Source organism: Hesperophylax consimilis, chromosome 16, assembly GCF_061612785.1.
Source record: "Hesperophylax consimilis isolate HC1 chromosome 16, BYU_Hcon_1.0, whole genome shotgun sequence".
Lineage (NCBI taxonomy): Eukaryota > Metazoa > Arthropoda > Insecta > Trichoptera > Limnephilidae > Hesperophylax > Hesperophylax consimilis.
The window spans coordinates 12,978,822-13,001,884 of record NC_142851.1 but is presented as its reverse complement, the minus strand read 5'-3'; the positions used below and the strand labels follow the sequence as shown (position 1 = coordinate 13,001,884).

General features: G+C 34.8%; 1 protein-coding gene across 1 annotated transcript; it reads right to left on the bottom strand.

Moving 5' to 3' along the window:
• Positions 1 to 583: 583 nt before the first annotated feature.
• On the bottom strand, positions 584 to 21,190 carry LOC149416730 (histidine ammonia-lyase-like). Its single transcript, XM_089640624.1, has 16 exons — positions 21,033 to 21,190; positions 17,863 to 18,087; positions 17,670 to 17,739; positions 15,862 to 15,889; positions 15,541 to 15,688; positions 13,994 to 14,224; positions 12,996 to 13,135; positions 10,290 to 10,421; positions 8,992 to 9,151; positions 7,618 to 7,757; positions 6,452 to 6,596; positions 5,059 to 5,145; positions 3,645 to 3,757; positions 2,368 to 2,498; positions 1,041 to 1,158; positions 584 to 899 (listed from the first exon to the last, which is right to left on the bottom strand). Exons 1-16 carry the CDS (start codon positions 21,085 to 21,087, stop codon positions 792 to 794), a joined length of 2,031 nt encoding a protein of 676 aa, XP_089496750.1. The 5' UTR covers positions 21,088 to 21,190; the 3' UTR covers positions 584 to 791.
• Positions 21,191 to 23,063: the final 1,873 nt, after the last annotated feature.

Genomic DNA, 23,063 nt, shown 5'->3' with positions numbered 1-23,063 from the left:
AGGTATTTACGAATATTTGTAAGAGCAAAAATGGTATCTAAATTATGATATGATTTAAAATTTTCACGGCCAAAAGTATTATTGTTATTTATTTTTGGGGTGTTATGCCGTGTTGCGCTAACTCCTTCTTTAGCCAAAGTTTCGGACAACGTCACAGTGTCCATCATCAGGGCAGATGTGTGCCCTGTCACAACGGGGCACACATTTAGTTAGCGTAACACGGCATAACACCCTAAAAACAAATAACCTAAATTATGATGTTTCCAAATATAGGAAAATGAATGTAGTCAGTGAAAATATTTTTTTAACAAAGTTTCTTGTAGGTAGGAACCTACCTTTATTATTTTTAAATAAATACAATATCCTAAACTGTTATTGTTTATTTCAATCCAGACTAAAAATGTATCAGAATAGAATGTAAAAATATATACTGCACAAGAGTCACTCCCAAACGTCTGGATCCAGGGGGATAATGTAGGTTGTGAGGCTAAGGTAGTGGGAGAGGGAAGGAGATGTTAAGGAGGAAGGTGGGTAAGTACCTGACCATTCAAATCTGGTCACCAAAAACACGGCTAAAGCTATTTCAAATAGCGTTTAGATTCTGAGTGATAAACTTTCACTAGGGCGGTATAGAAAATATCTATCACTCGCAGGATAATTTTTAGTAATTTTCAGTAAAATTTTCAATATGAAGTTATTTGAATAAATTCAGGTAGGTAAGTGTTTGAACAGTAATACATATTCTGTTATAGATTTACATAATATGAACGATTGCCATCAGATGTCAAAGTTTAATCTCCCTTGTTCCCCAGTTTTCTTTTCTTCCCCGAAGTGGGACGAGGTCTCTGAACTTCCCCTACCATCACCGCTGTAGGACTGAACACATGGGTTTCAATTTCCTGCAAACAAGATGAATTGGCAAATTACAACGAATTAAATACAAATTACTTACAATGTATGAAAAAAATGAGAAAGAAACAAGAAAAATGGTGTATGATTGATTATACATTTATTATATGTAATTTAGGTTTAGTACTTACGCTTGGGGCATGGTAATAATCAATATGATGTTTGACAGAATTCCAAATTTTCTCATCAACCAGTAACTTCGTGACTGCATTTATATCTGGAGCCATGTATCGGTCTTTATCCCAAGCCCTGCAAAAAGCAAATTAAAGGTATGTTTATGTTAGTATTATTATTTGGCGTGTTAAGTACACATCCTGTCGAAATTAAATTCAGTACTTGTATTATTGACTGAGCGTGGCCAAGACCGAGAGGTACTTTTTAATTTGGATTACTCGAGCATTTTGCATTTCGTCTATCTTTAAATTTGTTTGTTACGTTCCGTTTCCTGTTAAAGATGGTGACCGTTTTAACCTGTCGCCGAAAGGCACTGTCACTATAATACTTGAATTTTAAAAATATATAAACACATTTTCTGGTAAGACGTTACAATTTACAAAAATATTATTTGCAAAAGAAAAGTAAGTTTTTAGTAGAAGAGAGACAAAGGCTTCTTCCCTATTGGGACCTCCAGGGAACCAAGGAGGAGTGGAGAGGAGAGATGAGGCCACCTCCGTGAACTCTTCCCTTGTGGGGCCTTCACGGAACCAAAGGGGAATGGAGAGGAGAGATGAGGCTCTCTTTCCTTAAGGGGCCTTCAGGGAACCAAAGGGGAATGGAGAGGAGAGATGAGGCTCTCTTTCCTTAAGGGGCCTTCAGGGAACCAAAGGGGAATGGAGAGGAGAGATGAGGCTCTCTTTCCTTAAGGGGCCTTCAGGGAACCAAAGGGGAATGGAGAGGAGAGATGAGGCTCTCTTTCCTTAAGGGGCCTTCAGGGAACCAAAGGGGAATGGAGAGGAGAGATGAGGCTCTCTTTCCTTAAGGGGCCTTCAGGGAACCAAGGGGGATTGCAGAGGAGAAATGAGACCTGGAAATACACATTGTGGAACCAGAAGACATAGCCACATATCCAATAACAACCCTGGTGAACTTTATAAAAGGGACCGGGTGACTGTTAAAGGATTGAGGTAAAATGGGAGATGGCACAATGGGCCTATGGCCTAAGTGCTCACGGGAACTATAGGTAAACCGTCTTTGCTCTATAAAAAAAATATGTTTTTACGAAAATAGTATCAACAGATGCACGGCAAAAATTTAGCGATTGCACAAGACGGGTTAATGGTTCTGCAATTATTCTTCTTTCAAGTACCTACCTACTTACGAATCTTATGATTTCAGAGGAAATTTTGGTTGTGATTTATCAAATAAGAGAAAATTAGAAACATACTTTTTTTGGACACAATGTCTACTGTTCACAGAACTACTACATAGTAATAATAGAATTTCAAAGTATATATTAACCTCACAACACTGCGCACAACTTTGTGGGCCTCCTCGATCGGGACTGTGGTCTTCAGTGGCCTCAAGAACTCAATAGCCTGGCAGGCTGCCAGCAACTCTATGGCTATCACTCTCTCTACATTTTCAACAACCTGGAAGAATAAACATTTCAATAAACTGTTCAAAAATGTTATTGCTGTATATATGTCCTTCTGTCCCTTCAAATTGTCTGCATTTTGGGCCAGAATAAGGTATTATACTTTTTACATAGGTTATCTCAATAGCTGCATGTCTTAACATGACCATTATGTGTCAACATTGACATGTTAAAGGTCTTTATCAACATTGTCTTTGATTAGTCGACTTCGACACGCCGACTATCGGCAATATCGTTTGACAGTTGACACTGACTAAAATCTGCTAAGTTCAGCGACGCCTTTCACACATTGGATAAACTTACATACATACACCCTTTACTTATAATCGCGGTGTAAATATAATGCGACACTAAGGACGGGTTGTTTCGGAGAATCTGAACAATTCATCAAATTTCAACGTTCATTTTCGGGTTCTGTGAAAGTCCTATTCAAGTTCTGTTATTATATCAGTGTAGGCTAGTTGCTTGACAAAACTGAAATAAAAACAGAACTTGAAAAAATCTTTCACAGAACTTGAAAATGAACGTTGAAATTTGATGAATTGTTCAGATTCTCCGAAACAACCCGTCCTTAAAGTTGTAACAGTGAAAAACTTGACTTATTACCACGGAGTGTTTATGGTGAAAACTGCCTCAAAGCAGGCTTATGGCTGGCTTTACCTTACCAACGTTGAACCTGCACAGTCTATACACTGAAATTAACAGAGACAGATTTGAACTTGTGGAGTTTCAACAGATATTCAGAATTATTTAGCTATTGGTACAAAAAAAAATTTAAAAATTTATAAAAGTTAATATTTCTAATAACCTATCTAATTATGGAGAAGAAAAAAATAACTACACCAAAATTTTCAATCTAAGATCTTATTAAACTTCCATATATTATGCATTAATGTTTTATTCTTGGAAGAAATACCACTGCCAGTTTTAATTCTGTCCTGAAAGGGTTAGCAACACAAAATAAAGGAATTCAATTTACTTTTATGAGTTACCGATGTGCAAGTAAAACTGAGTTCTGAAAAGTGACATAAAAGAGATATTAGCAAGTGGGTCTCTTTGTCAAATAATATTGATGATAGGGTAACCGGTTAAAACAGAACAGTGACAGAATAATAGGTTAGGTTAGATGTTTTTTTCCTACCGATAGACATTTTCTAGCGGAAAAGGCTCCCATGGATACGTGATCTTCCTGACCCGCACTGGTACTGAGGGAGTCCACACTGCTCGGGTGACAAAGAACTTTGTTCTCAGAAACTAAGGAATAAAGTAATAATCATGTTGAAATAATTAAAGCTGAGTATACTAAACCAACAAATATAAAAATATGGTAACCCTGGTTTAGATAGGTTTATATGTTACAGATAATTTTGTGCGAGGCCATCAACACAATAAACTGCCTCATAGGAAATGTGGACATTTTCTATGCTAAACAGAAAATCCCCAGAAACATGTACACCGATTTAAAATAAAATTAATGTTACCAATTTACATAAGACCTTTCGACTCCTAGGCCCCAGAGAGGCCAATGAAATTGTTTATCTGTTAATGAAAGAATTTGTTTTAAAAAATTTCACCCGAAGTAAGGAAAATTTTACCCTACTTCCGGCGCACCTGCGATACCCACAACACATTTCTATTGATTAATTTTTTTAGCGCATTTAGCAAATTTAAGCATGGATTTACCTGCGTAAACTAATTAGGAATATTTTTGCAATGATTTCATAATTTTTTCAATGTATTGGTTAGTTACTAACTATTGTAAAATAAATTAAAAGATTTGTGTCATTTATAATAATTATCAAACATACTAATTTTGGTTGTCTTATATTCCTGCTTATTGAATTTAAATATGCTTCAAAATTTTAATCACATAAGTGTAAGGACAACCTAATAGCTCGTAGAGTATTCCGTGTTGATCTTATAGTGTAAGCGAGTAAGCGTAACTAGTTATCTCAGTCACACCTGTGATGTAGAATGTGTAGTATTTAACGCAAATACAAAAATGTCACCCGCTATTACTTATTTCGTTTACGCACATATTCTTTCATATATGAACAAAACTTTTGAATTAAGAATTTACTAAAAACAGTGCTTCTTACTTGCCACATTTTATCTTTGGTTTGTGAGACAATAGCAAGTTTAGATGTATTTAAAGATAATGGCTTCTCTCAAATATATGTCAACAAAAAAATATTATTGCATTACAAAGAAAATTGGCAATATTTTTTTTTGAAAGGCAACGTTATTCTGAGGAAAATATATTATAAGCATATACTTTCAGGATAACAAATAATTGTAAGCATTAATGAAATTTCCATACAAATTGAAAATATCTCCTGAGTAAAAATAAATGCCGCCGACAGGAAATGAACCCGCACCTTCTGATGTACAGTCAGGTATTCTGGACCACTGATGGCCACTCAGTGGTAATGGTTCATAAAAAACCTTGTCTTATAAATATTAGTTTATCATTAAAAAAATAACATACTTTCAGCTTCACAAATCCTACAAATAGGGTTTGGGCTAATCTCTTAAAAAAAAACTGTTGGTTTTACCTAAAGCCGCAGCAGTGCAATGGGCCAACATGAATCCAGAGTTTATTCCTCCATCCTTCACCAAGAACGCGGGAAGCTCACTCAATGCTGAAATAGAAAATAAATAAGTATTAAGTACTCTGAGGCCATTCGTACATGGAGATACCTACAACCAAATACACGTAGCATACGCGCCTCATGATTATCCGCCATACTATTTTGCTAGTAGAAAATTGGCATCTATTTTTTTCATTAATAAGTAGGTACTTTTTTATTGAATATTTTATTTAGCTATAAAATTGTATATCTAATATATACTATAGATAAACTCTAAATTCGACTGTTGTGAACTCCTGCAACTTATAAACATACATACACCCACAGTAACAACACGACAAAATACAATATTCTACAGCAGCACAGATAAGCGTAACTACATTGCCCACTCTCCGATACAACGACTTCACACCATGGGAAATCATTACTCGGGTGATGTTGACATATTCAATACCAACTTGGCAAGTTTTGTGGATCATAACATTTATTTCAACAAAACTCCTAAACACATCATGTAAACCTACAAATAGCTGTAATTTTCTGTTTTTGTTTCTTGTGTTTGTATGACTTGTTGCATAGCTTTTATCAAATGTAATTTTATTCTTATTTTTTTATGTTTTAAAGTATCTGTCAAATTAAAATTATACTACCAACCATGTAAGAGCCCTCTGGGCGTTAAATAAATAAATAAAATAAAATAAAAAAATATACCTATTCTCAAACTACTATAATAGTATTACTATATTACCTACGCACTAATATTTGGACCTCACAACATTGAGACATTATACACGAAAAGCTTCAAGAATTTTAGCTTCCTTAACATTTAAGGGGAGTTCATTGAAAATTTTAAAATCTTTTTGATAAATATTGTTTGGTGTTGCCGATAAATTTGTCTTAGGAAGCCTAAAATAGTTTACTTACTTTCTGGAAATTAATAAGTTTCTGGTCTTTAATAAGTGGGTACTTTCTTTCTCGAAAATTGTTAATAAGTAGGTAGGTACTTACTTTCTGGTAAAGTGTTAATAAGCAGGTATTATTTTCTTTCAGGAAATTTGTTAGTAGGTAGGTAGATACATAATTTCTGGTAAAATGTTAATAAGTAGGTATTACTTTTTTTTTGAAAAATTGTTAATAGGTAGGTAGGTACTTACTTTCTGGCAAAATATTAATAAGTAGGTATTTTTTCTTTCTGGAAAATTGTTAATAAGTAGGTAGGTACTTACTTTCTGGAAAAATGTTAATAAGTAGGTAGTACTGTCTTTCTTGAAAAATGTTGATAAGTATCTACCTAGGTGCTAGAGCATTTTTGTGCAATATCATCAGGGGTCTTTAACAAGGCCTGGAAATAACTTACCAGGATTGACGAGCCTTTCAATTCTCCTCTCACTCATTGAAGCCAGTTCATGGATACCAATAGCCAGGTAGTCTAAAACCTTGGCTGGATATTCTCCGTGGAAGTTACCCGCTGAGATAATCTCACCGCGATCGGCAAACACAATCTGAAATACAAACAGCTTGCTATAGAACAAGGCTGCCCAACCCCAGGCCCGCGGGCCACAATGTGGCCCGCGAACGAATTATAAGTGGCCCGCGTGAACCATTTTCAAAAAACCCGCCAATCCGCCAATTTGAAAAAGGGTCGCGGGCCCGCGGTAAAACAAACAATGCAGCTTGCGCGCGGTCACCAGTGTTGCCAACGAAGGCGATTTATCGCTATTTAGGCTAATCAAACCTGTTGAACTTACTTTTTAAACAAAACAAAAATACACCGGTTTTTGATATAATATTTTTTGCGTTCGAAATAGAATCTTGTAGCCACCACCCCCCCCCCCCCCCATGGAATTCGAAAAATTGTGGGGAATCACATATGATGTTTTTGGGTGCGCGGAATTTTTTTTCAGCCAAGTTCCGTAACAACCCCCCCCCCATGGATTTCAAATATTTTGTGGGGAGCACTCATTTAGATTTTTTTTTTGTGGGGAATTATGTTTTATAGAAATTCTCTAACAACCCCCCCCCCCCCCATGGAAACAGGAACCGTCAGGTATTCAGTGGCCCACCAGTGATTCAAAATCGTTAATTTCGCCCAACTGTTAAAAAGGTTGGGCAGCCTTGCTATAGAAGGTACCATCATATATCAGAACCCTCTTGAAAAGTTTTACTAAGTCATAAAACCTTATAACCTAACCTAACCTGGTTAACCCAGTTTTATTTTAATACACTGATCAGAACAGAAATAAATATGAATTAAAAGTGTAATATCTTTGCTAACTCACTACCACCACATAACTCTGTCTTGGTACATATTCCTTGCTTCGTTCACATTCATACATCATTTAATTCATACTCTTCTGTTATTCGGACTCTTGACAAGGCCCGACTCAAGTAATTTATTAGGTCCAGATCGTTGGGATCTCACCCATACGATGTGGGTTCAATCTTCTCGTAGCTAGGTATTCCATCATTGCACAAGCTACTATTAATCTCTCTTTATCAAAAAAATTGTATCTGTTTAGTTACCGGATTATCTGTACCACTGTTGATTTCAGTGGTGATCACGTGGCTGACAAAGTTGATTGTATCGTGGACTATTCCATGGACTTGTGGACAGCATCGAAGAGTGTAGGCATCCTGAACTCTGTTGCAAAAGCGGTGAGATTCTACAAAATTGAAATAAATACATTTGAACACGGGAGATGTGATTTCAGATTCTAATGGTCAAAAGTATTATCGTGATTGACTTTTAGATGAAACCTGGGTATCATTTTGACGAGTTGGAGGCAAACCAAGTGAGAGTATATATTTGGCACCAGGAGGTTCAGGAATGCTTCGAATAAACTATGGCATCAGTCATACATTGACCGCCGAAGAGTGCACTCTGAAATAACGAGAGCCTGCGCAGAAAAGTAAAGTTTGCTAAAGTAAGGCATATTTTTACAGCGTAGTTGATTGTGGAACTTTTTTGGCATAGCGACACTAAAAATGAGTGAGGTGGATAAATCATAACACATCTGTAAAAGTTTTTAACCAAATAGTGTATCAAAAATCAAAAAAGGACTGGTAATTCATAAGCATATTTTATTTACAAGGACTGAATAGTAATATTTTGATGTGAGATTTATTGATAAATCACATATAACGGAAGACAGTCGGGCTGCCTCCCGCTCTCCGCTCGACTTGGTTTGTTTCCCTTTCTCTGATTGGCTGGTCTATCAATTTGAATGTCTATGGTAAGTACTCTTTAAGATATTAACCGGTTGTGTGCCTTAAGTTCGTTTACGCGCTCTAGGTAGCCGTGCTCACAAGGCCGGCCATACAAAATGAGCGCATTAACATGCTGTTCTATATGACGATTTTGAGTAATTTGAAAAATCTAAAATATGGAACCCACGGTGACATCTATTGGGATGATGAAGAAATAATTATAATATAACAGTTCATAGATTATATCGACTTTAGAGTGATCTAAATGAAACTTCTTTTAAAGCTTCGCGGCCTGTCGGTACATCCAAGTAAAATACCTTCCGGCATTTAAAGGGTTAAGGAATATCTATAAAATTCCAACGAAATCACTCTCCCCTGCCTCTCCCCAGATCCCATTACTATTATAAAAACTTCTCCACAAGAGCGTTCGTAAAAGGTAAAAGGGTTACATATAATAATAAATATTTGAGTTTTTCTCTCTCTAGTTTTACTCTTTTCTTATTCTCCTTTACCGTTGTGGAAAGAAGACTGGCGATGTTCAGTTAAAACGATAGGTATCTAAGTCTTCCTGGAAAGGGTTGTAGGAATAATAAGAGATACAATCATTCCACGATATACCCCAGTAGACGGGGAACCCTTCGGGTCATGTGATTTTTACCTTCTGATACGTAAAGGTTAAAAAAAACTTACGAGCGATCTGTGAAGGATATGTATCAGAATGGAGTAAGGCTCTCAGCCTCTTGGCCACTAATATCTGCCCCTTGTGCGGGCGGATAGCTTGCACATCAGAATCAAATGCTCGGGAAGTTCCTTTCAGCACCTCTAAAGTCATGGCCGCCACCACATCGGCCTGAAAAATATACAATCTGGCTTTATTCAACCTTCCAGCGGACTCGTTGAGAAATTTTCCTTGAGCGAGCGCTTGTCGTAAATTTTACGTCATCGAGTTTTCTCCATGTAAGTGGTGTTTTCTTTATATAAATGTTAGGCAATTTCTTTAAGGTTATGAAAAATGATAATAGGCAGTACTTAAAAAAAAAATTATTTGACCTTCTTAAAAAAAAACGAAGCAACACTCTGAACATGTTAATATTTCAAAACAAAATATTCTATCGACCTATTTAGTCAGAATCAATATTCTCATCCTTACAATTGTTACAAACCACCTCAACTGAAGAATGGTTCTTGCATGTAAAGGACTAGCAATGGCAACATTTCATTGATGCTGAGGATCTTTTCTTATCCAGTGCACATAACCGACAATCACCGCGTTTTGGAAGGCTTCTATTTTCTTCTTCTGTTATCGGGTCAACTTTGAGAAAAGCACTTCTATCTTGCGGTAAATGTTTGACATTTGATTTTATTTGATTTGACTATAGCATAGCTCAAAGCTCGATGCTTATCACTAAGTGGTAAGAGTGGGGGAAGCGATAAGGCGCGTATGTCGTAAATTTTACAACAGCGCGCCCGCTGGAAGGGGCGAATTAATTAATTAATTAATTAATTAATTCAAAAATAAACACATTTATTTCTGATTGGATTTAGAAAAATACAACTATTAATTAGTTATAAGTCAATAAATTCATTTTAATAGCATATTTAAAGTGAATGGTGCATGTTAAAGAAATATATTTAGATTAGACACGTTAGTAGCTGAGTTAACGTGCGTCGGGTTCCCACCCAGGCGTCGTGGATTCAATTCAATTCAATACCCTCCATCATTGCACAAGCAACATTTTCTACTTATAATAATGCTAGTAGGAATTTTTCAAATATTGTCAGGTTATTCGTAACACGGGAAAGTTTATTTTTCTTTAAAAAAATAATAATTACATAATAACAAAAATTAAATTAAATAGGATAAGAAGTTATAATGGATCCATCAGAGGTAATTGCATCTTGGATCTCTCACTACATTTATCTAGCAATATATAATATGTAGGTATAAACGAATAATAAATGATGAAAAAAAATTCACAAATGTGTACCTGTCTTGCAATGCTAAAAGCTCTCTCAACAGCTTCAGCTCCAAGGCTTGTGATCAGTTGAGTCCCGTTAATGAGAGCTATACCTTCCTTTGCGTGCAGCGTCATCGGCTTCAGGTTATTGGCAGTCAAAACCTAAATAAAACATTTATTACATGTAGGATTACGAAAGATTTTTTAAATATTTATGCTGAGGGATCAGTAGGATTTATAGGTCCAGTTAGGAGTTCTACCGAGCTGAACCCTCTGATATGAAAATATCTGGAGTCGATGAATTATTTTCCCATTTGATCTCTTGTGAGTTGACATGTTGTTCTTGTATTTATTTCGCTTATATAATGCACTTGCATAATGATCATTTGTAGAAAAGTGTGTGGAAGGGTTTAGTTTTTTCTATGGGGAAGATTTAACCCGGACATAAAGTCGGAAAATTATTAAAAAAATCAATCAATTTTACAGAAAGAAAAAATCATTAAAACATCCAATCTTAAGTGGAACTATTCTGGGCATGTAGCACGACTAACTTGGCGCATTCTCATCTAATTTATTCTAGTATCTATGGTCAATTTATAGAATGAAAGTTGAAGTCTATCCAATTCATGGACCTAAAATGCCCTGAATAGGGCAATTCGAGAACAATTTGAAGCCGAATTAAATTTTTTTAATGAAATATCCCATTCCTTGTCTCATCAAATACCCCAAAAAATCATAAGTCGTTATCACTTGAGCTCAGAGCGTATTTGCAATGAGAATATTGCGCTCGCACGGTACAACTCGACCGATACGGCTCCCCCGATATGACTCGCAGCTCACAGAGTATGAATGATTGTATGACGTGAACCGCCTCGTAACATAAGATAAATATGATGCTAGGTAATTAGTAGGTGTAGGTACATACGTCCAAGTCCAGATGTCGAACTTTCAGACGTCGTTCACGTCTCTGAGTATGACATAACAATTAATACTTGAATAATTTTAATGGTGCTATTTTTCTAAAATATCTCGTGACAAAAAAAGGGTAACCGTTCAATTGAGCCGTGGTACGGTTTAACGGGACTCGAACGAATATGGCTCATCAAAAAGAGCTAGCTCAATTGGACGGCTTGCTCATGACCTACTGTCCAGGGCTTTTTAGGTCCGTGATTTAACTTTTTTGATCAGTGATTCAACGGGTTTCTGTTCCATAGAAATGCCTGTTCTCACGGATATTATTTCGTAGATTCTATGAAATAGATCAGGTGAGATCCCAGTTTAACATACTCCTTGCTCAATTGACATTCATACATCGTTTCACACACTCTTGTTATTCAGACTCTTGAGATGCCCGGACTAAAGTATTTGTTTCTGGATCTCCACATTTGTAATAGTTTTTACCACACAATTATTTTATACAGACAATTATTGTTCATAGCTGAACACCGGAAGACTCAGGAAGAACACTTCGACTCAGGAAGATCACTTCGATGCGCACATTGATAATATTGTGAATAAAGCATACAGCATGCTAGGATTTGTCATCAGAAACAGCCGTGAATTTCGAAAACCTGAAACATATCTTCTTCTTTACTACACTCTGGTCCGTTCTCAACTTGAATACTGCACCTCCATATGGAATCCACTTTACGATATCTATAAATAAAATATTGAAAGTATTCAAAAGAAATTTCTGCGATGCCTCAATTACAGAATGAGCGCACCTAAACGCCGGTACATAAATATGCTCTCGAGTTATAACGTCTCCACTCTATCTAACCGGCGAACATACCTTGATCTCATGACTCTGTATAAAATCTGTAACAACGTTATTGACTGTCCCGACTTACTGAAATTAATAAACTTCAAAGTACCACCCAGAGTAACAAGGCTTAATGACTTATTCCACATTAGCAGGACGCGTACAAATGCTAGTGTCAGGGATCCAATCAGAAGAATGTGCGAATCACTTAATCAGAATCAAAACCTCAAGGACTCTGACTTATTTTTTGATACACGCACTACTTTTAGTAGAAAAATGAAGACTGTTTTCCTACAAAGTTCAAAGTAAACAACTTAGACATACTTCGTTTAAATATATTTTTTTTAAATTTCTGTCTAACATTGTTTATCTATTTATATAGGTATATATATATATTTTTTGTTTTACCCTCTAAATTTTTTCAAAAATAATTTGTAAATTCTTATAAGGATATTGCGCATTTCTTTCATATCTCTATTTGTAAAATAATATTCTTATGTATATATTTTTCCCCTATTTATAAGTCAAAATATTTGTATATGTTTTTAACTGCTGTTTAAGTCAATTCGTGAGAAATAGTTTGGATGCAGGTGAATTCTCTAGTTGATGTTTTGTATATTCTTGAAAATTGATATCTGTATCTGTTTTTTCTCCTAGATAAAAAAAAATTAAAAAAAATAACAAGAAGTTTTTAACAAGAGAATAAATTAATTATTTACCTACGACTACCGTTTGAGAAAATATTCCGTACATGTTAGGTTAGGTTGGATTAGGTAGAATTAAATCACAAACCAGTCTATACAAACCTAGCGTAGCCCACAAACTACTTGAAAACTGGGATATAACTCTAAAGGGGACGCGAGCAGGCGTTATTAAAGGGGCAATTTTTTGTAGTAGTAAAAACGGTAGTCGTAGGTAAATATTTACCGAGAATAATAATTTTACAAGTAAGGTGAAGGATTTGAATGGCTTGCCTTGGCAGAATCATCCCATCCGGTGGAGGGGCTCCACATGCGTCCCTCTCCCATGATGCCGAGGGCCAGGTGGGACAGGGGGGCCAGGTCCCCACTAGCCCCCACAGAGCCCTGCTCCGGGACCCAGGACAGACAGTTATCTAAAGACAAATTGTCATAGTTAAAATAAAGAAATCTAATATGCCAACCACTGCTTTTATAAACTCCATGTTTACACATTAAGAAGTTTTCAACTTTTCAAACTTAGAACCGTTAAATGTGTTGAGAAAAATTTTAAAACATTTTCAAATTCAGACAAGTAATAAAGTACCTACCTATAATACATTTTAGGAGAAAATTATTTTAATTCTATATTTGAAATTTGCATAATATATGGCGTACTTTTGCAGGCCATTTTTAAAAGTGTAATTTGCAAGTGAAGTTTAGTTACAAACTGTGTGATTTTTCACAGGTACCAACTAGTTGTAAATAAAATCGATAATAATTCAGTCCATGACGCCAACGATGTTTGCAATTATGTTTGGAAAGAACTTCTTAAGCTTACGAATGTAGAGATGTATAGATAATTTTAAATAAATATGAGATTGATTAAAATGGCAAATGGGTTTCCGTAGCACAGTGGATAGGTGCGTTTCTCCCAGATAGAAAAGATGTCCTAATTTCGAGCCTGGTGTAACCTAATCCTTTTTATTTTCTGTCGCTTTCTATCATGACACCTAAATTACACCTAAGTAATATTTTTTTCATTAATTAACATCGCAATTATGCGAGAAAGTTAACCTTTACAATGCTGGTCTTTTCGACGCAATCTATCCCATCATGCACCACTTTTGGATACAATGTGTGTTTTCCTAAGAGATCATATATGTGACATCCACATACTTGGATAACCGCCGATGGATATTAAGGATAAGTCGTTACCTCTATTTTTCCACATACTTGGATAACCGCTGATGGATATTAAGGATAAGTTGTTACCTCTATTTTTATTGACTTACGATTGAAAGCATGCACAAGGCACATCAATGTTGGCAGAGATATCCCGCTATATCCTTTGGCCAAGACGTTGATCCTGAGGGCTAGCAGCATCCTGGTTCTCTCCGGAGACAGGGGATTGCCCACTCCTGCTGCATGAGACCTGATCAGATTGTACTGGAGCTCTTCCAACTTGTCCATGGGAATTGTTGTGTTGGCAAAGTTGCCAAAGCCAGTTGTGATCCCATATACAACTGCAAAAGATTCATTAATTTATTATTTGTTATCAACTCATGTAGAAATTAGGGTTTTTGTGATTGATATAAAAATCATTTTGTCTGTTAGGACGAAGGGAGTGAGGTGGGGAGTGAGATGAGAAAGTGAAAGGTCCATGGGTATTCAGGTCTACTCACCAAACAAGGTTAAAGAGAGTTGAGAGTTGAACATGCTTTCAATACCGGGATGTTGAAACGCCGGCGAAAGGCACGCGTCACAGCAACAATTGACTCGTTATTGCGTATAAACTCGTCCACTGCGAAAACACGATGCTCAACGGACCACGTAGCCATCGCGACTGACTTCCAGTCTGCAACTGAAACTTCCCGTCCCCCCCACCACAGCACGAAGACCGCCGAACACCTGGCTCCCCCACTCCAGACGTACAATCCACTTCAAAACCACCCAATCCATCTGCGCCACCCTGTACATCTGCCCTGATGATTCTAAAGAAGGAAGTAGTGCAATATGGCATAATACCCCAAAATAAATCACTGTAATTCTTTTACCCATAAAAATCTCGAATTATAACCAAAAGTATTTTGGTTTATTTAAATAAACCTTGTTCATATCTTGACTTGATATTATCTTCATTGTTTTTGTGCCCTTTTTTTGTCGGTTCCATGATAACTCAACACAATGACAATTCAACACACTTTTAAAAAGTCATTAGAAACGATGAAAAAAAAATTTAAACCTAACCTAACCTACTTAACCCAGTTAATAAAGTTTTTGTTTCATCACGTTCCATGACTTTATATAACTTTTTAAAGATGTGATGAATTATCATTGTGATGATTTATCCGGTCACCATTTTTGTCATAGCTGTAATTTTTTAATTATTCTGTATTGTAACATTTCTCCTTGTATCAACTTTGTGTAATATGTAATGTGTTGTAATTGGACATGGTCCGTTAGTAAATAAATATGAATAGTGAAGTGTTTTTCATAATTCATAGTACAAAAGAAGTATATGCGGCATATTGAAGATCAAAAAAATGTGTGTAGGTATTTACGTTTGTTCAATTCCATTTTTAGTTTATCAATACAATAGACATGAAGTAAGTAAAAAAAAAATACATAGGAAAGTAAACATTCTAGATACATAGTCTAATCTAAAACCAAGTACTTCTATAACTTAAAGTAAGCCAGTGTAACGTAATAAGTAATATGAAATAAAACATAATGTGTGTCATTGTTATGTGTAAATACAAATTGTCTCTTCAATTTGTAACATGATTTGCTGTACTTCACCTTAATAACTGACATTAGTTGGATGACCAAAACTTCTTACCTTTATTTTCTTTCAATATCTTTTCTATCAAGTTTCTAGCTTTGATGACATTTTGTTCCGATTCCTTCGTCAACTTTATTTTGTATCTCCCTCGTCCCAGCTGACGCAAGTCATCTGTTGTCAAACTTGTCCCATCCAGAAACAGCACCTTTTTTTTAAATTTAAATAATTATTATTACTGTTAATACATAATGATAAGCTGCCAAGAAATTGTCCAAAAATCAGAAAAAGACCTGTGAAAGGGAAAGAGACTGAGAATCTTAAGTAAATCGTACCTAAAGTTTTATTTCAAAATAATATAATTAAAATTAACATAGGTACCTCATTAGCTGGTTGAAAATCTTCAGGACTTCATAGTATTACAATGTATGTTAAGGAATATTCTAGTAAAATGGTAATACAAACATACATACAATGTCAACCATATCTACATGGCTGTTGTATATGTGATACATCAGCATCTTTGCTCTTAGGCGGATGTTGCATTTATATATGATCCATAAGGTTTCACTTTAAGCCCGTCGTCCCACGGGTCGGTAAGCAATTGACATAAACCGAGTGCTACGCAGGGACCCAGAAAATTAAGCTCACTGTGGTAAGGTAACGGTATGTGGTGAATTTCAGTGTAAAAAATTTTGTGCGCGCAGTCTACAGCATTTGGTGTATGTCGATTGCTTATGGGACGATGGGCTAACATTGTGTCAAAGCATGCCGCGTGATGGGATAGATTGCATTGAAAAGGCCAGGGTTGAAAAGAATATTACGTTGGAAGCAGTGGCGGCCGGTTGTCAAAATATGTGGGATTAACCAGAGTACAACATTAAGTTAGAAAATAAATGAAATAAAGGTACATACCTATTTATAAAAAAGTTTTATTATCCGCACTTTTTGTTTAGCGAAGACCTCTATGACTCTCGTGTTGAAATCAACGTGAACGTTTTAGTTTAACTTTCTACTGAACAAAACGTTCCTTCTGATGTGGTGGTAAAGCTCCGGACGCCGTCCTCGATATGGTAATATTTGCAAAGAATAGTATGTACCCAAGCTTTCGACTGTTCCACAGAATATGCGAACAAAGTAGTCAAATTTTGGATCGCAATCGAAAACGAACTGCTACGAACATAGGCACAAGTCACAGTCGGTCTGCAAGTTAAGCGTGCTTAATAAGTAGGTACCTTTTATATGAGATATTATAACCGAACCAAATTTCGTATTGTGATTAGCCATGTTGGAAATTTTGTTGGTTGTTCGGCACCCGGGAGCACATATTAGCTGGCCGCCACTGGTTGGAAGTACCTAGATCTCAAGTTCTAATATATATTACGTATCTCTGGGGATGCTTTGTGAACGGTCACAAAGTCAATAATTCTTTCTACTGCTGAATAAGAACAGCCCAACATTTTAAATTCTTATTTCTGCCCAACATGCATCTCATGAGTGAGGATAGGAAATGCAACGCATGATGTGGAGATCAGAAGCCTTAGCCCTTAGCTCCAGCGTTAATAAAAACTGCTGTATTAGGTTATTATCTATACCTTGGCTCATTAATTATTATTTTTTGGGTTAACTAATGTTTTAAGACAAATTTTTTATGCATGTGCTATACAAAAAAAACATTAGTTTACCAAAAAAATAATAATTAATATTTGACAAGTTCTAGTATCTTCACCAAAAAATGTAGACAATTTGTCTCGATGCCATCTAGTGAGAGAGTTAGCACTTACAATCAACTTTCTCATATAAAATAAAGTTGGTTGTTTTCAGGTGAAAAAATGTAATAAGCAGTAATTGTTGAATGAAACACTAGTATATATTGAATTATTTCGCGGATAAGAGATAAGCCGCCATAGCTCAGTGGTCAGAGCTGTCGACCGGAAATCGAAGGGACACGGGTTCCTAACCCGTGTCCCTTCGATTTCCCGTGTCTCGTTGGCGTCATGTATCTTTTATCAGGAGATTTTTCAATGTGGATGAGTGTTTCAGGCTAATAATTATTGCTTATAAAATAATTTATACCTTGGCTCCTTTGCAAGTCTGTAGATTGATCACAGGACTGGCCCTGGCCCTTTTGACCACAACCTGACGGATGTACTAAACCATAATTTAACTTTTTCATTATAAAAGGATACACAGGTTCCAGGACATGCTTCAATTCATCGGGAATCATTTTAGACCTCGTTTCTTTATCTGAAGTCAGAACTGAAATATATCGAAAAAACAAATTAACTACAAATTACTAAGTTTATAGCATATAAGATATGCTTTAATCTGTGTCTATAAACATTGTTCATTTGGTTTAAAAAATTTCAAGTATTTACAGACCTATATTTACAAATTCATTGTCATCCAAAACATGCTTGATAAGATCATCAGAATCAAGGATGACTCCTCCTCTGGTTTTGCGGACCTCTTCAACAGTCAGATTGGTGAACCCATTGGAGCTGTCTTTGCTGTCCTTACTGCCAGCACCGGTTGGTTTCAAACCTACGTGAAGCTTTTGGTATCTTTTGATTGCTTCTGCTCCCAACCAGCGAATTGTGTTTTTATCTTGAAAAACAAATAATTCACTCAAGAGCATACTTTTTAGATAATTTTTTTAAGCAATAATAAAATTCACTGCCCAAATGTACAATGTCAGATGTGCGAATTGGTAACTTTCTATAAGAACTGTTTAAAGTTTGATAAAGTATTAAAAGTGTTGTGTCTACATTTTTTTATGTTTTAGAGAGCAACCTCTATTTATTTATTTATAAAAATATATTACGGCAACAGTAAACGGTCTGATGCAAAGTTAGCAATTTTACACATTCGATATTGTTTGTTGGGAACAATGACATTTTAAAAATACAAATCACATTTTATTCATACAAATCAAACAAAAAATGTAGCACCGCTTATGGAAAGGACAACCATTAAAAAATGTGTATACGAATTAAATAGCTATATGAACTCCCCAATAAAGAATGTCCTATAGACCTAGTTCAGTGAAACTACGCATTAATTATATTCATACTAAAATGAAGCACGGCTTGTGAAAAGGACAGCATATGAATGAAATAGCTACGTGAACGGCCTGCTAAAGTAATAATTCATGCGATTAATAATTTGTTGCACTGCTCTCCTACGATGAACTGCTCCTATACGCACTTTGAAACGAATTAATTTTGTGTATTGACACCTTTAATGTAAAACTTGCCAATATTTAAGAGTGCATTCATAATGTATTTACACACCTAGTATAGCAAAGATTACATAGGAGCATCTTTCAATTTTAGTTATCTACAATTTAAAAGTTGTTGCTTTTTTCTCTGTATCATGCACTAACTCTGTGTATAAACCCATCAGTGTATTGATAAATAAACAAATAAAAATAAATATTTCTGTCTTTTCGTCCCACTTCAATCACTTTCTCAAATCCTTGTACCTAAAGCGCGTTTCTTTCAAATTAGTAACGAAAATTTCTAATTCTCTTTTACATAAAAAATCAAAACCAATATCGAATGAAATCATTAGATTTGTAAGTAGGTACCTAAATACCTACCTTCTTAATTATAAGCCATATTTTATGTAAAAAAAATCAAACAATGATACAATTTATCCAAAGAAACGTCACTATCCCAATGTCAATTATTTTTTCAAACTTTCTTTAGGCAGGTAGGTATCACAGTATGTATTGAAAAAAATCGAATAAGAAAGTCCAAGTAAACACAATGAAAAAATAATCTTTACTTAAACGGCCACTATTTTGAAACGTAACCTACAAACAAATTTACATACAGACGAAATGCAAAACAGTTGACTTTAAACAGGACTTTAAAGTCAATAAACAATGCAGGTATTAGAACATCCACTTTTGTTGTGTCCACAGCTCGAATTTGAGTTCCGATAAAAGTATTCAATACAGATTCAATTCCTACGATTGGATTTCACTGATTTGTTGAATTTAGGGACTATGTTCTTAGTTACAAGCGGTTGAGAGATGCGACCAGTGAAATTGAGCATCCATTGACTAGGTACATAATTGAAGTTTAATTCCTACTATGCGGGTTGTAGAAAAAATTCCCGCATTCCTAGGGTTAATTGTTAATTGAAATCAATACGTTTTGGCATTATAAAATTATCAGCATAATTTCCTTCATGAACTTTTCAAAATTGGAACTGATGGATGTGTTAAGAAAAATGTTAAAAGAATCTTTTCAAATCCAGTCATGGCTACCCATAATTCTCATCGCTCTAGGCCTTGAGTGACTACTGCTTAAATTTAAGTTAGACGGTTTTTTTCAAATTTATTTGAAATTCGCAATTTTTATAAATTATATATATTTCCATGTATTCAGAGGTATGATTTTTTGAAGGAGCGCCGCCGAATCCAAAACATTATGCGCGAAAATCTCCATCGCTCGAGATATTCATTTTGTAAATACACCATTGCTGGAATGGTTAAGTACCTACCTATAATATCTTTTATTTGGATTAGGCAGCCCGGAGAAGAGATACTTTATTTATGGCGACAGTTGCCGGCATAAAAATTCTTCACATAGACGCCAACATTTGATAGAAAACTCACCAATTGCTATTTCCGGCAACGACGTAACTGCTAAAAGAACTGTCAAACTTCGTGAAGTTTATCTGGATTCAGACCTTTCTTTAAAAAGTCAAGTAAATAAGACGGTTAGCACGGGGTTCTTCTATCTAAGACAACTTAAGTCAGTTCGTAGGAACCTTTCAACAGAGGCAACTAAACTACTTGTGAACTCATATATAGTATCACGTCTTGACTATTGCAACGGCATCTATGCAAGTATTCCTTAATGCAAAACTGATAAACTATAATCAGTGTTCAACGCCGCAGCAAGGTTAATCACCGGGGTACCCAAGTTTTCGCACATTTCGGAACACCTCCTAATAATAATAAAAACTAATTTTATAAACACCTTAATATAATAGAACTTCCTCCTTCTTCTGGCGATTGTAAAATTAGATTGTTAATGTTAATTTTAGTAATAAGTTTCTATATATGTAAATATATATTTTATTAAGATAGTAGTTATAGGCCTTAGTCGTAAGTCTCTAGATATAAGTCTCAGACGTAAGTCACTAGTTTTAAGTCAGTAGTTCTAGTGTTAACTATTTAAGAAATATATTTGTACGGCGCCCTTGAGGTGATTTCTCACGAAAACGGCGCTATATAAACTAGCCAATTAATTATTATTGTTATTATTATGGAGGAACGCACACGAGCTACGCGATACTAGAGATTTTTTGGTTTTTTTATGAATTTTGGAATGCTTTTCAACTGTCGTCGCAGCTAAAGTCTCTTCAGGCCATTTTTAAAAGTAAAACTATGCAAGTTAATTTACATCCATAATATATATCCCGAAATAATTTCCCATTAACAAATAGAAATAAATTTTTCCTATTAAATTGACACACATTGATTACTGTTTTTATTACGTATATAAAATATGTTTTGCCAAACGCAGTGTACCCACCATCAGTACTTGGCACCTGAAGCCACTCGCCCAGAACTCGGCAAGAGATTTTCATTATTTCAATGTCCCGATGAAGACTCAATCAATCAGCAAATCTTGTTTGAAACTCAACTAACAATGGCGCCGAGGTTACCTTTATAGAATAATAATCTCTGATAAAATTATAACAAAAGATGCTCAGGGGTTATTTTGTCAAGAAATTAAATTTATAATATTTGTGTTATGAATCTCTTATCAAATGCAAATAACTTTTTCGACCTTGCTGTTTTAGTCAGTACGGGGGATAAACACGTGGTGACGATATAAAATTTAAGCAAAAATATATATTTCAAGGACATTGACAGGTATATCATTAGAATGTGCAATGTAATTAGGCTACCAAAAAAGGACAAAGCCAATACACAAAACAGTCTATTATACGAAGGAATGCAATATTATAATCAAAGATGTGCAAAATGGGTACCCAAAACCATTTGAAATGCAAAATGGAAATGGGTCAAAACTTTTCCATTTGAAAATGCAAAATGGTTTTTAGAAAAGCATTTCAAATGCAAAATGCAAAATACCTATTTTCAAAATGCATTGAAAATGCAAAATGGTTTCTCAGGTCAAACAATCAAAATAATCATAAAATTTTTAAACAATTTTGTCATTTAATAATGGATATCAATGTAGAACAAACATATTACATGATGGTAAATCCAAAAACACCACGACTACGGATTATGAAACCACAAAAAATTTGCGCAGGACTAATGTTGCCAACGTAAAAACATAGAAACTGCTATCTAACATTTAATATTACAGCATCATGGCCCCATGTTCAGTATTTGAATCAGTATTTTTTTGTAATGGTATCACTCAATTGCCAGGGCTCCTACCAGGGAGCAACTTGACAAATGTAAATTTTCTCTCATAGCGAGGTTGAGGACCGACTGATTATTTGGGGCTTATGAAAAAAAGATGAATGGAGATAGTAGGAAGAATGTTGCAAAAAAGCATTTAAAATAATATCCCTTAATGAGTTCAATAACTCTTGGGAATACAACATCGTTTTGTTGTATGTTTAAAAAAAAAATAAAAAAAAATAAAAAAAAAAATAAAAGGTGTTTACTAAAAAAAAAAAAAAAAAAAAAATGGAAAATGCATTGAGAAAAGCATTTAAAATGCAAAATGCAAAATAGTTTTTAGAAAAGCATTTAAAATGCAAAATGTAAAATACCCATTTTGCATTTCCATTTGAAATGGATTTATTTGAAATAAAGCACATCTCTGATTATAATGCGCTAATGGAAACTATAAAGAAATATAATATAATAAAATGTAACTACTTAAAATTATCTTTTCGTTGTAAGCTTTTTAAATAAACATAACTTTCCTAAAAGGAGCTGGAGGGGTTAATATTAAATCTGGAAGGGATAAAGCCATTTATCATGTTATTAACATAGCCATTTATCCTTTCCAGGGTTAATATTGTTTATCCTAAATTAATATTAAATCTGGAAGGGATAAAGCCATTTATCATGTTATTAACATAGCCATTTATCCTTTCCAGGGTTAATATGTTTTTTATCCTAAATTTGTGGCAACCTCCCTCCCAAACTAATATAAATTTTATCAAATTTAGCAGTTCTTGTGTTGTAGATTGAATCACACAAAAATAAAACTCTAAATCATCACAAAGGTGACAAAAACAAGATAAATAAACCTTATCACCAGTGCCATATTATAATGCTTGCGTAGTTTAGCTGACAAAATAATGTAAGTTAAGGATAAACATTATGATTGTTTTATTAATAGAGCAGTACCTATGTAAGCTATTTGTAGTACTTATGTAGTAAAATCTACTTTGTTATAAAATTATCATATTATTAAATAATATCCCATATATTTAAAAGTGTCACAGGTTATTTTAAGCTCACATATTTTATGGCAGGAATTATTATTATTTTTCCTTGATTCGATTATTAAAAATATGTGAACAGAAAAGAGCAAAGTTATAAATTTTCAATATTAATTCATTTAATTTTT